At 36.1% G+C, this 13,171-nt stretch overlaps 1 protein-coding gene across 5 annotated transcripts in view; it reads left to right on the forward strand.

The window, feature by feature from the left end:
- GIGYF2 (GRB10 interacting GYF protein 2) overlaps nt 1-13,171 on the forward strand; it is a 144,508-nt gene that overhangs the window by 49,298 nt on the left and 82,039 nt on the right. For 4 of the 5 annotated variants that reach the window (XM_058533220.1, XM_058533223.1, XM_058533221.1 and 1 more), the window contains 3 exons: nt 5,887-5,998; nt 10,627-10,738; nt 11,617-11,657. In XM_058533220.1, the coding sequence (XP_058389203.1) occupies nt 5,887-5,998; nt 10,627-10,738; nt 11,617-11,657 (265 nt within the window). The remainder of the gene's footprint in view (nt 1-5,886; nt 5,999-10,626; nt 10,739-11,616; nt 11,658-13,171) is intronic. The other variant, XM_058533225.1, reaches the window with a different exon arrangement.

The raw sequence follows: 13,171 nt of genomic DNA on the forward strand, positions 1-13,171 counted from the left end.
AATATCATACTCGATGGTGAAAGACTGAAAGCTTTTCTCCTAAGATCAGGAACAAGACAAGCATGCCTACTTTCACTACTGATATCCAACATTGTGTTGGAAGTCCTAGCCAGAGGAGTTAGGCGAGAAAAAGAAATAAAAGGCATTCAAATTGGAAGGGAAGAAGTAAAACTATCTCTTTTTGCAGATGACATGGTCCTACATATAAAAAATCCTAAGGAATCCACAAAAAAACTATTAGCACTATTAAATGAATTCAGCACAGTTGTAGGTAGGTACAGGAGCAACACACAAAAATCGGTTGTATTTCTATACACTAGCAGTAAAGAATCTGCAAAGGAAATTAAGAAAAGAGTTGCATTCACACTAGCACCAAAACCAATACAATACTTAGGAATAAATTTAACCAAGGAGGTGTAAAACTTTTACACTAAAAACTACAAAACACTGTTGAAAAAAATTAAAGACCTAAATAACTAGAAAGACATCAGTGTTTGTTAAGCCTTGGAAGACTTAATATTGTTAATCAGTCTACTGTCAGCATAATCCTCAGTGGCTTTTTGGGTGGAAATAGACAAGGTGATTCTAAAATTCATATGAAATTGCAAGTGACCCCCAGTAGTCAAAACAATTTTGAAAAAGAACAAAGTTGGAGGACTCATACTTTCTGATTTTAGAACTTACTACAAAGCTACAGTAATCAAAACTGTGGCAACAGAATGGACGTATAGATCAGCAGAATAGAATTGAAAGTCCAGAAATAAAACCAGATTGCTCCATATTATTAAATTGCTTTTAAGAAGCTTTGTATGAGGATATCGCTTGTTTCACTGCTGCCATAACTATAGCATTTTAGCATTACTTTTGCTGTGTTCAGTATTTTTATTTCTCAAATTTATTTTTTTTAATAAGTAATAAATCACATGGTTTAAAAATCAAAATTTACAGAACAATGTATAATAGAAAATCTCTCTCTCATCTCTTCCCCCAGCCATCCGTCTCCCTTTCCAAAAGGCAGCCACTGTTAGCAGTTTCTTGTATATTTTTCTAAGTAAATATGAAATATGTTTTTTCCCTTTTTGTACAAATGATGGTGTACACTAAGCATTGTTCTGCACTTCCAACATTGACTATTTTCATTGAAAAAAATTCTCTGCAAATTTGGAAAAAATGTTCTTCCGTTCTTTGAGTTTGCATTTATTTCCCCACTGCAGTGAAGAGTTTTTTCAAATGTTTGCATTTATATTTCTTTTAATTTTGTGTTCTTGTCTTTGCCAATATTTCTTTTGGATATTGATCTTTTTTTTGTTGATTTATACTATTTATATGAGCTAACCCTAACCTGTTAAGTTTTCTGAATTTTTAAATTGCATTTAATTTCATTTATGATTGTTTTAAATACAGAAGCTAATTTTTATATAGCTCAGTATACCGGTTTTAATCTTTTGTGATTATTCTTACAATTTTTAAGCTATTTATCCATGTTTTTAATAATTTCTTTTTGTTTTTCCTTAAATGATTTCTTAGAGACTAAATGGGCAAGAAAAGTTTTTTAATAAGTAGGGAGGAGGACTTGCTGCTAGTTACCAAAACATGATTAGGCTTTTAATCAACAGAATGAGTAATTGAATCATCCAGAAACATTCCATAACATTTCTAGGAAATTAATATTTAGTAAGTGGCTATACAAATCATTTGGAAAATCAAAGATTATTCAACAGGTGCTGCTGGGAACTGTTGGTCCACAATTTGAAAAAGAGTAAAGTTAGGTATGCACTACGCCTATGCACCAAATCTTCATTTTATTTATTTATTTATTTTTATTATTTTTTATTTTTTTATAATTTTATTTATTTATTTTTTCCCCCAAAGCCCCAGTAGATAGTTGTATGTTATAGCTGCACATCCTTCTAGTTGCTGTACGTGGGACCCGGCCTCAGCATGGCCAGAGAAGCGGTGCGTCAGTGCGCGCCCGGGATCCGAACCTGGGCCGCCAGTAGTGGAGCGTGCGCACTTAACCGCTAAGCCACGGGGCCGGCCCATTCATTTTATTTTTATAATGGAAAAGTTTATCTTAAGATGTTAAGGTCTGGATGCTATAATTACAGGGGCTTAATGTAAGAATTGGGAATTTTTCACGGTAGTCACAGAAGATCATCAGGGTCACATGATGGAAGCATTAATGAAATGGAAGCGTTTAAAATACCTTATTTAGGATTTCCTGAGATTTACTTCGAAGCCTTTGTTATTTATAAAATACGTTGGAGTAGGACAGTGCTTAAAGCTGGCAAAAGATTCATTAACATTTTGATGTTTGTCCTTTGGATGGTCACGCACTCCTTCAGGGATTGTTTAGATCTTCATAGATGAGAGTTTTGAATACTTTTTCATCCCATTTACCCCTTTGGGGGAGGTGAATACTTCTAATAACCTAAAATAGCTTCTTGTTGCATAGCTTACGTTTTCTGAAGTTACCTGAAATAGATATTTTATCTTTGAAATGCAAGTTAATTTTATGCTCTCTCTCTCTCTATATATATATGTATGCATGCATGCATGTATGTATAAAATGTAACTAGGAAAAAAAGTTTTCTTAGAACAGAATTGATGCTCAGATCTTCTAGTTGCTCTTTTGGTTTGGCATTTCCCTTGAATATATATCTCAGTTTTAAAAGCATGACTTTACACATGACACCTATAGTTTAGGTAGCTGCTATCAGATTGATGTATTTAATTTATTTGACATCAAAGCAAATTACTTCATTTGTGCATTTTTGAATATATAATACATGCATGTAAGTAAACAATTCAAAAAGCACTTATAGTGAAAAGCAAGTCTGTGATTCATCCAAACTCATAACTCCCTACTGTTCTTCCTCAGGAGTAACCACTGTTTCCCTTTTCTTGTGTTGCCTTCCAGGTATATTTAATATATCTCCAACTGTTTAAATATCTATTCCTTTAAACACACATACACATATATGATACTATGCTATACACACAGTTCTACACTTTACTGTTTTCCCCTAAGCATCTACTTAGGAGATAATGGCAAATATTTAGTTTTAATATGTGTCAGACACTGTTCTAAGCACTTGATGTTTAATGTGTTAAGTGCTTTCAACAACGCATGAAGTAGCTTACAAATATTATTCCTATTCACATTATATAGATGAGGAAAATGAGGCACACAGAAGTTGAGTAAAGGAGCCAAAATTCAGTCTCAGGCAATCTGGCCTCTCCATGCTTCTTTTTTTTTTTTTTTTTTTTTTGGCGTCTCCATGCTTCTAACTCCAACTGTGCTTTATATATAAGGTCGACCATATGTAATTGCAGTTTTTGTGGATCAGAAATGGTTGAATATTAGCAATTTCATGTGTTTCAACGTAATAAATAGAGTTGCCTCATTTTTTTAAACAACTGCATAGAATTGTATGTGTAGATGACCATGATTTTTAAATTAACTCCTATTGGTTGATACTTAGCTGATTTCCGTTTTTACTCTTACAAACAGTACTACAGTTAAAGATCTTTCTGCTTATATTATTTTTCACATGTGTAAGAAGAAGAATTGTGTCAAATGGCATGGACATTTGAATATACTTTGAGAAATTGCCTTCCAGAAATTATACCAGTGTGTACTTTCAGCTGCAGTGTATGAGAATGTACGAAAGCATATGCGAGTTTCCCTGCACCCTATAAATGGGTGCCTTTGAGTTTCATCCATGTGATAGTTTGGAAGTGAAGTGTTCGGTGTGTGGGATCCTGGTGTATACACATAATGGAGTTAGCTCTGATCTCTGTTTTTCCAGTATTAGAATGTATTAATCTAGATTTTGGAACTTCAGTCTTGCTTAATTGTGTTTTTAGAGGCATTATTCAATAACTCCACTAGTTATTCTTTGCTAAAACGTTAGTTAATGCATTCGTTTCAACCAGCTTTTTTTTAAATAAGTTTTATTAAAATATAGTTTGAAATAAATGTTTTCGAGTTGGGTGTCTCCTTGTAAGTTTTAGTTACTGATTATATCTTAAGTTTTCTTTTTTTTTTTATAATTTTATTTATTTATTTTTCCCCCCAAAGCCCCAATAGATAGTTGTATGTCATAGTTGCACGTCCTTCTAGTTGCTGCTTGTGGGACACGACCTCAGCGTGGCCGGAGAAGCGGTGCGTCGGTGCACGCCCGGGATCCAAACCCGGGCCGCCAGCAGTGGAGCGCGTGCACTTAACCGCTAAGCCACGGGGCCGGCTCATATCTTAAGTTTTCAATTTTGAAGTTATTTGATTATATGGTTATACACCTATAAAACTCAAACGAAAAAAACTTATTTACATTGATAAGTTTCCAAAATTTACCTGAATAAAGTGTATTGAATAAAATTCTGAAAAGACAAGTAATGAGACAGTTAATGAGGAGAAAATAAACCTATATATTAAAATGAGAAATTCAATAATGAAAGTAGAAGGTTTTAACCAATTACATGTTGATTTCTTCAAAAGAGGTATAGACGTCACATTTCAATTGATTTTGGATCAAAACAGCAAATCAGGACTTTACAGTGGAAAACAATTTGTACTTAAAATATTAGTTAAAATGCAGGATTCGGGGGCCGGCTGGGTGGTGTAGCAGTTAAGTTCCCACTCTCTGCTTCGACGGCCCGGGGTTCATAGGTTCGGATCCCAGGTGCAGACTGATGCACCGCTTGTCAAGCCATTCTGTGGTGGCGTCCCATATAAAGTAGAAGAAGAGATGGGCAGGGATGTTAGCCCAGGGCCAATCTTCCTCAGCAAAAAGAGGAGGATTGGCAACAGATGTTAGCTCAGGGCTGATCTTCCTCACAAAACAAAATATTCAGGATTCTTTTTCAACCCAACTTTAAGCCTCACTTCTTCCCTCTGCCAGGAGGCCCCTTGGCTACGGCCAGGCCCCACTTGGGTTTTCCTCACTGTACCGCACCTCTGCAGTTTTGTACAAATGTCTATGAGGGTCTAAGTGTCTAGAAAGTATTCAGGTAAGGATATATCCCAAAATTTTCTGAGTTTGAAACTGTCTTGTGAAATTCTCCTTCAGACACCCAGGAGTTTTATATTTTATAGATCATTTTTCAAGATTTTTATAATTGCTTCTTGCTTTACCTTTTCCTAAGCCCTATATATTCCATTTATCCAGAAGTGTCAACTACACATATTTTTGGCGCCCAGGCCTCCTGTCTTCCTCTTCATGTTTGAAGGATGCCCACGCACTACTATTTTGTTCTTGATCCTATTCCAGATTGGCTGTGCAAGTGCAGGCTAATGACTGAGTGATTGGGGTTTTGTTTATTTTTTGCAAGCATTGCTTCTCCTGCCCCATTAAGGTGGTTGATCTTAATGTAGATTCTTATTTGGCCTTTCCCCATCATTTCTGAGTCTTGTTATTGTATTAAATACTACATGAAGTTGCTAATTCACATCGGTGAGCAGAATGAGGCAAAAATGATCATTTTTCTCTATCATGCTGCTCTCCATTCAGACCTTTTTCTGACTCCCTCATCTTTCCACCTTTCACTAGTTAAAGGGCCCTTTCAAAGCAGATCTCTTTTACCAAGTTTTTTCTATTTCTTTCTGCTTCCGGATACATTCAACATTTAAAGTTTGTTTGTTTAATATTTCTTCACAGAACCTAACTTAGTGTTAAGGCATTGGTTGTCAATGTTTGTTGAGTGAAATGTTAATTTGAAATTTTCAGCTAAAATCAGGTTTTGGATCATCTTAGTGTGTCTTGTAGTTATGGTTTCCCATTGCTAGTAGTAATTAGATTCCATTTTATATATGCATTGGGATATGGGGAGAAGCAACATGCAGTTTTATCTGTTTTATCCATTTTTTTTCTTTTTTTTTGGCAGAGAAACTTTTCCATGTCTGTAAATAGTGCTGCTGTCCTGAGATTGACAGGACGAGGAGGAGGAGGAACAGTGGTGGGGGCTCCTAGAGGTCGAAGTTCTTCAAGAGGGCGAGGTGAGCTTTCATGTGAAAAAGTAATAATGGAGGAGGGAGGTGGAGGAGGATAGGGAAATCACTTTAAAAATATTTTAATACTTGATTTTTAAAAAACTGCTCTTTGATATTAACTGCATACTAAATGTCCTGAACATTTGTTTTCTGAACTTTTCTCAGTATATCTGCTCTACAGTCCCTGATTTGGAGCAGTGGAGTTCTAGCATAGAGATTTGAGTGTGAAGGATTTTAGATGGTTCTACTTAACTTTGGCAGATCTTTATTATCTGTATTCCTTGTCCCCAGGGAACCTTGCACTTGGAGAGCCAGAGCTCCCTGAAGTGCCTTGGCTGCTGGAGCAGCACCCCTGTAGACCTCTGTGACACAGGGTTTCTATCTAAGGCCATGTGCCAAGAGTGTCCCCAGCCAGAGAGAGGCTTTAGTAAAACCTGTCTCATGAATACTAGGGCTATTTTAGGGGGTAGAACAAAAAATAATTATGCAGCAGTCATTTATTTAACTTAGAGTTTTATAGATTTGTGTCTTGTCTTAGAAGAATAATTCTTATTTCCATGTTACTTGTTTCTTTGATATCTGCTGCTTATTTTGGGTTCATTGATTTTCTGCTACATAAGGGCATTCTGGATGTTTGTAATATGTTTACTTGAGCACTTACCTCTAAGTTGGTTAAATCATAGCAGTAGTATAAACATACCTTGTAATTTTCTTAAAGAGGTCTTTTAGAAAGTCTCCAAAGACAGAGGCCATTGTCTCCACATATTGCACCACCCAGATTGGCATGATCGTGAGTGTGGAGCATCTAAATTCTTTTTCCTTCAAGTTGTACCTTATGAATAGAGTAATTTATACCTAGTCTTTATAGAGACTATATTAAATTGTGCATTCCTGTGAAGAGGTGTCTTTCAGTAGTCCATTCAGAATATGGGAATGCAGGTGTTGTGAATAATGAAGCCAAAACTCTCCACTTGTGGGCCAGGTACTATTACTGAGTTATATGTGTTTTTTCCTTCAATTCATATTTATCAGTCTCTAGAACAGTGGTTTTTAACCTGGGGAGTTGTTAGAATCATCTATAAAACTTAAAAGAAATACCTCTGCAATAGAACACTGGATGGTGAGATTTAGGTGTGTGTGTGCTTCAAAAGCTCTACAGGCCATGCAGATTCCCACGTGCAGTTAGGTTCCATTGGTCCAGAGTTTGTCTGAGATCTGCATCTTGGTGGTGCGATGGTGTTTTGGAGATGGCTCTGGCCTGCTACTTGGGTGTTTGCTGTGTTTTCCTGTGGTGGGCTGGCAGTGAGGAGAGGATGCACTCAGGCAGCTTTGTCTCTAATGCTTTTCAGGGCAAGTCATGGAGAGATCTTATTAATCAAGAAGTGTGGCCTGCAAGCCAGGTGTTTTATGTGCCTCAAGTGACCACCAACTTTGTGTGCTGGAAATACCAACCAATTTCTCTAAACAGGCTTTAAAAAAAATTCCATATCAAGAAACAAGTGAAGGATTTGTTGAATTTGATAAATTTCTCCCTGCTTTCTGGTTTCTTGAAGTGTTGGGTTATCACATAGGATGGAACTCATGTGCAGAATTTAGACCTGTACAAAAGATAGATACTGTGATGAAAGCAGTGACTTAATTAATATTGACGTGAGAGAGTGGCATGCGACTAGTCAAATGAATGAACTGACTTTGCAAAAAATACATCTAACCATTTCCCAACCGTGATTCTTTTTATTGGTCTCATGAGACCATTAATCTGTGGTTGTGTTTTCTTCACTTATTACTTAACTTTAAGTTGTTGTTAAATAATGACTGTTGTGGCTTTTCTTTTGCATGGGCAGAGCTAACATTAGATGATTGTCCTGGCTCTTTCCAACTTGAGGAAACTTTGGTGAAAAATTGACTGATTTCTAGACTTCTAAATGTCATGAACTAGTAAAATTTAAACAAGTAAATGGATAGGGAAACAACATAAAGTCATCATCTTTCTATTTTATCTGGTTAAGACATTTAATAATAAAGCAGATCCATACAACTGTCAGCCACTGTCTTCATCGTCATTAAAAGGAAGTATATTTTAATCCCCCAAAAGAATAGGGTGGGGCTGCCCGGTCGCGCAGCGGTTAAGCGCGCACGATTCACTGTTGCAGTGGCCTGGGGTTCGCAGGTTCGGATTGTGGTGCACACTGATGCACTGCTTGTTAAGCCATGCTGTGGCGGCGTCCTGTATAAAGTAGAGGAAGATGGGCACGGATGTTAGCCCAGGGCCAGTCTTCCTCAAGAAAGAAGGGGAGGATTGGCATTGGATGTTAGCTCAGGGCTAGTCCTCCTCATACACACACCAAAAAGAATAGAGTGAAATTTCAGACAATAGGACAGTCCTTCCAATTTAGCTTTTTGAAAGATTCATCATGTTACATTTACTTGCTCCTTCTGTATGGGCACTACATTTATAGATGATTATGGGCCTTGTACTTAGAAGATTGTTCCTTATGTTTTACAAGCTGGAATGCTCTAGAATCTGATTCTTTTTATGTGCCCACTTACAAACCTTCAGTCTCATAAGGAGGACCAGTGCCAATACTAGTCATAACTGGCAGAAAATATTTTGTCTGTGGTTTGCTTGTTTTTCTGGCAACCTGAAGGCTATTTTTCATATTCATATGTTTCCAGAATGAAATACTTTTTTAAGGTGCTATGTACTTAATGGTTTTCCTGAGAAAACTGTTTTCTAAAAGGACAGGGGACTTTTTTTCTTTCACCCTAAAACATTGTAGGGGATCACTACAGTGTTGTATAACAGTTTGTATCACACTATTTTAGGACCTTAAATAAAATATATATATTTCTTAAGGAGAGAGGAACTGCAACTGGGAGTTGACTTTAAGTTACCTTACAGTTAAGTTGGCACAACTGGAAGGTAACCTTAAGATTATTATGGTTGAACCCTAGTCCTCTCTTTCACTTCACAGATGAAGAAATGGATACTTGGACTAGTTAAGAGGGTACCCATTGTTCCTAAAATGTATATTTCTTAATAAGTTCATATAAAAGTACACTGTATTCTGAGTTAGTTCTTGATAAATTATAACTAAAAAGTAGAAATACTGCATGGATACTTGAAATAATTATTTAACTGAATTATATTTAGCTTTGGAATGCATTCATGCTTTTATTCAAGATTTATCATCATTTTTTTTTATAATTTTATTTATTTATTTTTTTCCCCCCAAAGCCCCAGCAGATAGTTGTATGTCATAGTTGCACATCCTTCTAGTTGCTGTATGTGGGACGCAGCCTCAGCATGGCCGGAGAAGCAGTGCGTCAGTGCGCGCCCGGGATCCGAACCCGGGCCGCCAGCAGTGGAGCGCACGCACTTAACCGCTAAGCCACCTGGCCGGCCCTATCATCATTTTTATATGGGTGATTTTATACTGTTGGAGAAGCTAGGGATGATGGCTAAGATTTCATCTGAGTATAAATACATTCGTAGACCGTCCCCCCCCACCCCAAACCACTTTCTAACCTGTGTGTTGTATACAAATGGTGCATGTTAGTTGGGAAATCCTCACACTGTACAGAAAGTATAAAGCTGAAAGTGCATACTGCCTTCTGCCCCCAGACCCAGCAGCTGGATTTATAGCCTTCCTGACCCTAACTATGCAGCTATATCATTTATATAAATGGAATCATTTTTATATGTATTGTTCTTTGGCATGCTTTTGTCATTCAACAGAATAATTTAGATTTCTTTTAATGTCAGTACTTTATCTTCTGTGGCTTCGTAGTGTTCTAGTGAATTGTTTTATCAGAATTTATTTAGCTAATCCTTTATTGATTAGGTTGTTTCTGTTCTTGTTAACTGCAGTGAACATCTTTATACATATGTATTTGCATATTTGTGTGAGTATTTCTGTTAGGATAAATTCTAGTTAGAGTTGTTGAGTCAAATTTTGATAGATTTAACCAAATTGCTCTCAGTAAAGGCTGGTATACACTGGACCCTCTAGAGCTTCTAAATCCCTGCATCCACACACTCTTGCCAGCTCTGTAGTTCAGATTTAGTCCTGATGCTTGCCTTACTTCAGGAGCTGAGCAAAGGGGAAAGAGTGCCTTTGGTGGCTGTGGAATATCTTTAAGGAGTCAGTTCACAAAATGGATAGTTTAGAGTTGACCCTATTAAATTATCCTTTCTCTAGATTTAGATAAATTATTTTAACATTTGTGCTTGGCTTTTGTACTTTATCTGCTTTCTTCTCAAACGTGCCAAATCTTCCATTTCTGTTGAAAATAATCCAATAAAATGTTTAATTTGCAGTAATGGTTTACTGATCTTAGAATTTCACTATTAAACTTTTTATGAAAGAGCTTAATATTGGCACTGTTTTTTGTTCAGGACTGGGACTGGGACTCTTACACCACTTTTCTAACTTGTTTCTTTCAACCTCCTGTGGTCTAACTACTTCAGTGCTGTCATTGGCCTCACAGGTGAGGATCCATTGGGCCTCGCTAAATATTTAAATGTGGACATCTTGCTTTGTATAGAGACAGAACTTTAAAGATTAATCTTTGGTGTTGAACGTGTGCCAGATGTTGACATCTGACTATCATTTTTTCTTTCTTATTTTCAGGCAGGGGCAGAGGTGAATGTGGTTTCTACCAAAGAAGCTTTGATGAAGTAGAGGGTGTGTTTGGTCGAGGAGGTGGCAGGGAAATGCATAGGTCGCAGAGCTGGGAGGAAAGGTAACTAAGGATCCACATCTTGGTGCAAAGGTTTCTTGGTGTAAAAAACTTATGTCTTTCTGCTTTCTGCAGAGGAGAAGCCTCTTGGTACACTTACAAGATTTCATTTTTTTAAAAAATGCTGTTAATTATTGATATCAAGTTGTATGTTAGAAATTTTTAAATGATTCTTATTTAAAGGAAGAAGCATTCTAGATAAACAGGTTAATATGTTAGTGCCAGCATGGATATTTAGTAATTAATTGGATTTGCTATTTGATTAGCATGCAGTGGGAAACATTGACATTTTATTGTTTGTTGCTATTAATCAGAGCATCTTCTCTATATTATAGTTTATGACTTTGTATGAAGTCTATCAAGATGAGTGAGGAAAGTTTCACAGAGATATGTACAAAGATGTCCACTGTGATGATATTTATAGTATAAAATAATCGGAAACAAGCCAAACAGCTTAATATCAGCGTGGTTTCTTATATAATGATATATCTACGCAGTAGAATACTACATAACCAGTAAAGTTAGGATGGTTTTGAAAATATTTAGTGATGTGGGAAAACACATTCTAAAAGCAGTATATAAAACTATGCACAGCATATATCTGAATTAAAGCATGTCTATAATTTTAAAAATGTATGTAATTTAAAAGATAACATTTCTGGGTCAGTAGAAGCTAGCCTTTTCGGTAGGTGAGATGGTGGATATATTTTTTTTCATCTTTGTGCTTTTCTTTATTTTCCAAATGTTAGGCAGTAACTGTGTATTTGTTTTATAATTTGAAAAAGAAATGCTTTAAAGAAACATAGGAAAGTGGGTGTCAGGGATGGGAAATCTATATGTTACTCTCAGGTCTTGTTTGAAACTTATTTTATCTTTTTTAGGGGTGATAGACGTTTTGAAAAACCAGGACGAAAAGATGTAGGTAAGGTTTTCGTACTGTTTTAGAGTATTTTTAGCTAGACTTCCATGATACTAGTTCTTAACAAGGCTCACATATAAGGATAGATTTATTAAAAATTGACTCAGTTACCTGCACCTCTCCAGTAGATGGAGTTGTAACATTGCTTGCATTTAGAATCCCATGGTTATTTGAGGGTTCTATTGCATGAAACCAGGGATGATGAGTACAGCCATTAGGATTTACTTGATTTATTAACTTTTCATGCCTTTGTGTTCTCTGCAAGGGATGTATTCGTATTTAAGGCTGTCTTGTTAACTGAAATTTCAAGTTAGGGACCAGTCTATTAACTCCTTTTCCTGTGTAGATAGCATCTCACAGGTGAGAAGAAATAGGGAAAAAGCTACAAGGTTTGCCTTTGTATCAGAGAGCAGACCATGAATATTCTTACTTTAGTCATTTATTCATCTGGTCTTTTTGATGTATAATCTTTCTTTTTTTCTTATTTTGAGATAAGAGCAGTCAAAATAAATTATATAGTTAAGGTAGCCAGTGAATTAAGAGGAACATAGAGAACAGGATTTCAGTATTTATGGTGAATTAATTGTAGTTTATATTAGTTTATAGTAAAGGATCTATAATGTTAAGATGGATTTTCTGACTGATTAAAGGCACTACCTTACAAACTGCCAGTAGATCTTAATATCTGAGGGAAAAAATGCCAATTCATGGTAACATTGGAATTACAAAAATTACCATACAAGTTCCAAATTCCTAGAAGTACCAAAAGAGTTCTCCAGAGCATAATTGTGTCTGACAGTGGTAAACATCTGAAAAACATATGTTAAATATATAAATATTATTCACAGACTGATTGGCAGATTGTTTTCTTAAAAACTAAGTAGTTATAACAATCAACTTTGCATCACTGTTTCCATATGAAATTCCTTTTAACATATCAGTTATTTAAATTTATCACTCATTAACATGGCATTGGGAATAATCAGGTATATTAATGCAAAACCGTTAAATGAGTGTAGCATTGAAGAAATTTGGAACAGAATGGGTAGATAACTTGTTGCTAGTTGAATGGCTTTACTCGTATTCTAGACTATTGGTTAAGTATTATTCTGGGGGATTTGTCAACACCTCTGCTCCCATCCTTCTCTGATTCAGTACTTTTGCCAGTGAATATGGAGAGGCAATGAGGAGTCATTTAAAGAGTACAGGGTTTGGAATGAGAAGATCACCGATAATCTAAGCTCTCAGATGTTCAATAGGCTCATAATGAATGGAGGTGATAATGCCTTACAGAAGTTTTAGGATTAAATAAAAGTATATGGACTCATTTATTTGTTCAACAATTATTGAATTCCTACTCATGATAGGCCTTGTGCTAGGTGCCGAATAATTATTCTTTTTCTTTGGATGACAGTGTTGGTGTGTGATCAGATTTTCAAATCATTCACTGTCCAGAGGGATAGCTATAGAGTGGAACAGTTGGGACTTGGGATCAGAATTAAGATGGAACAAGAGAC

Source organism: Diceros bicornis, chromosome 37 (assembly GCF_020826845.1).
Source record: "Diceros bicornis minor isolate mBicDic1 chromosome 37, mDicBic1.mat.cur, whole genome shotgun sequence".
In the NCBI taxonomy this organism is placed as follows: Eukaryota; Metazoa; Chordata; class Mammalia; order Perissodactyla; family Rhinocerotidae; genus Diceros; species Diceros bicornis.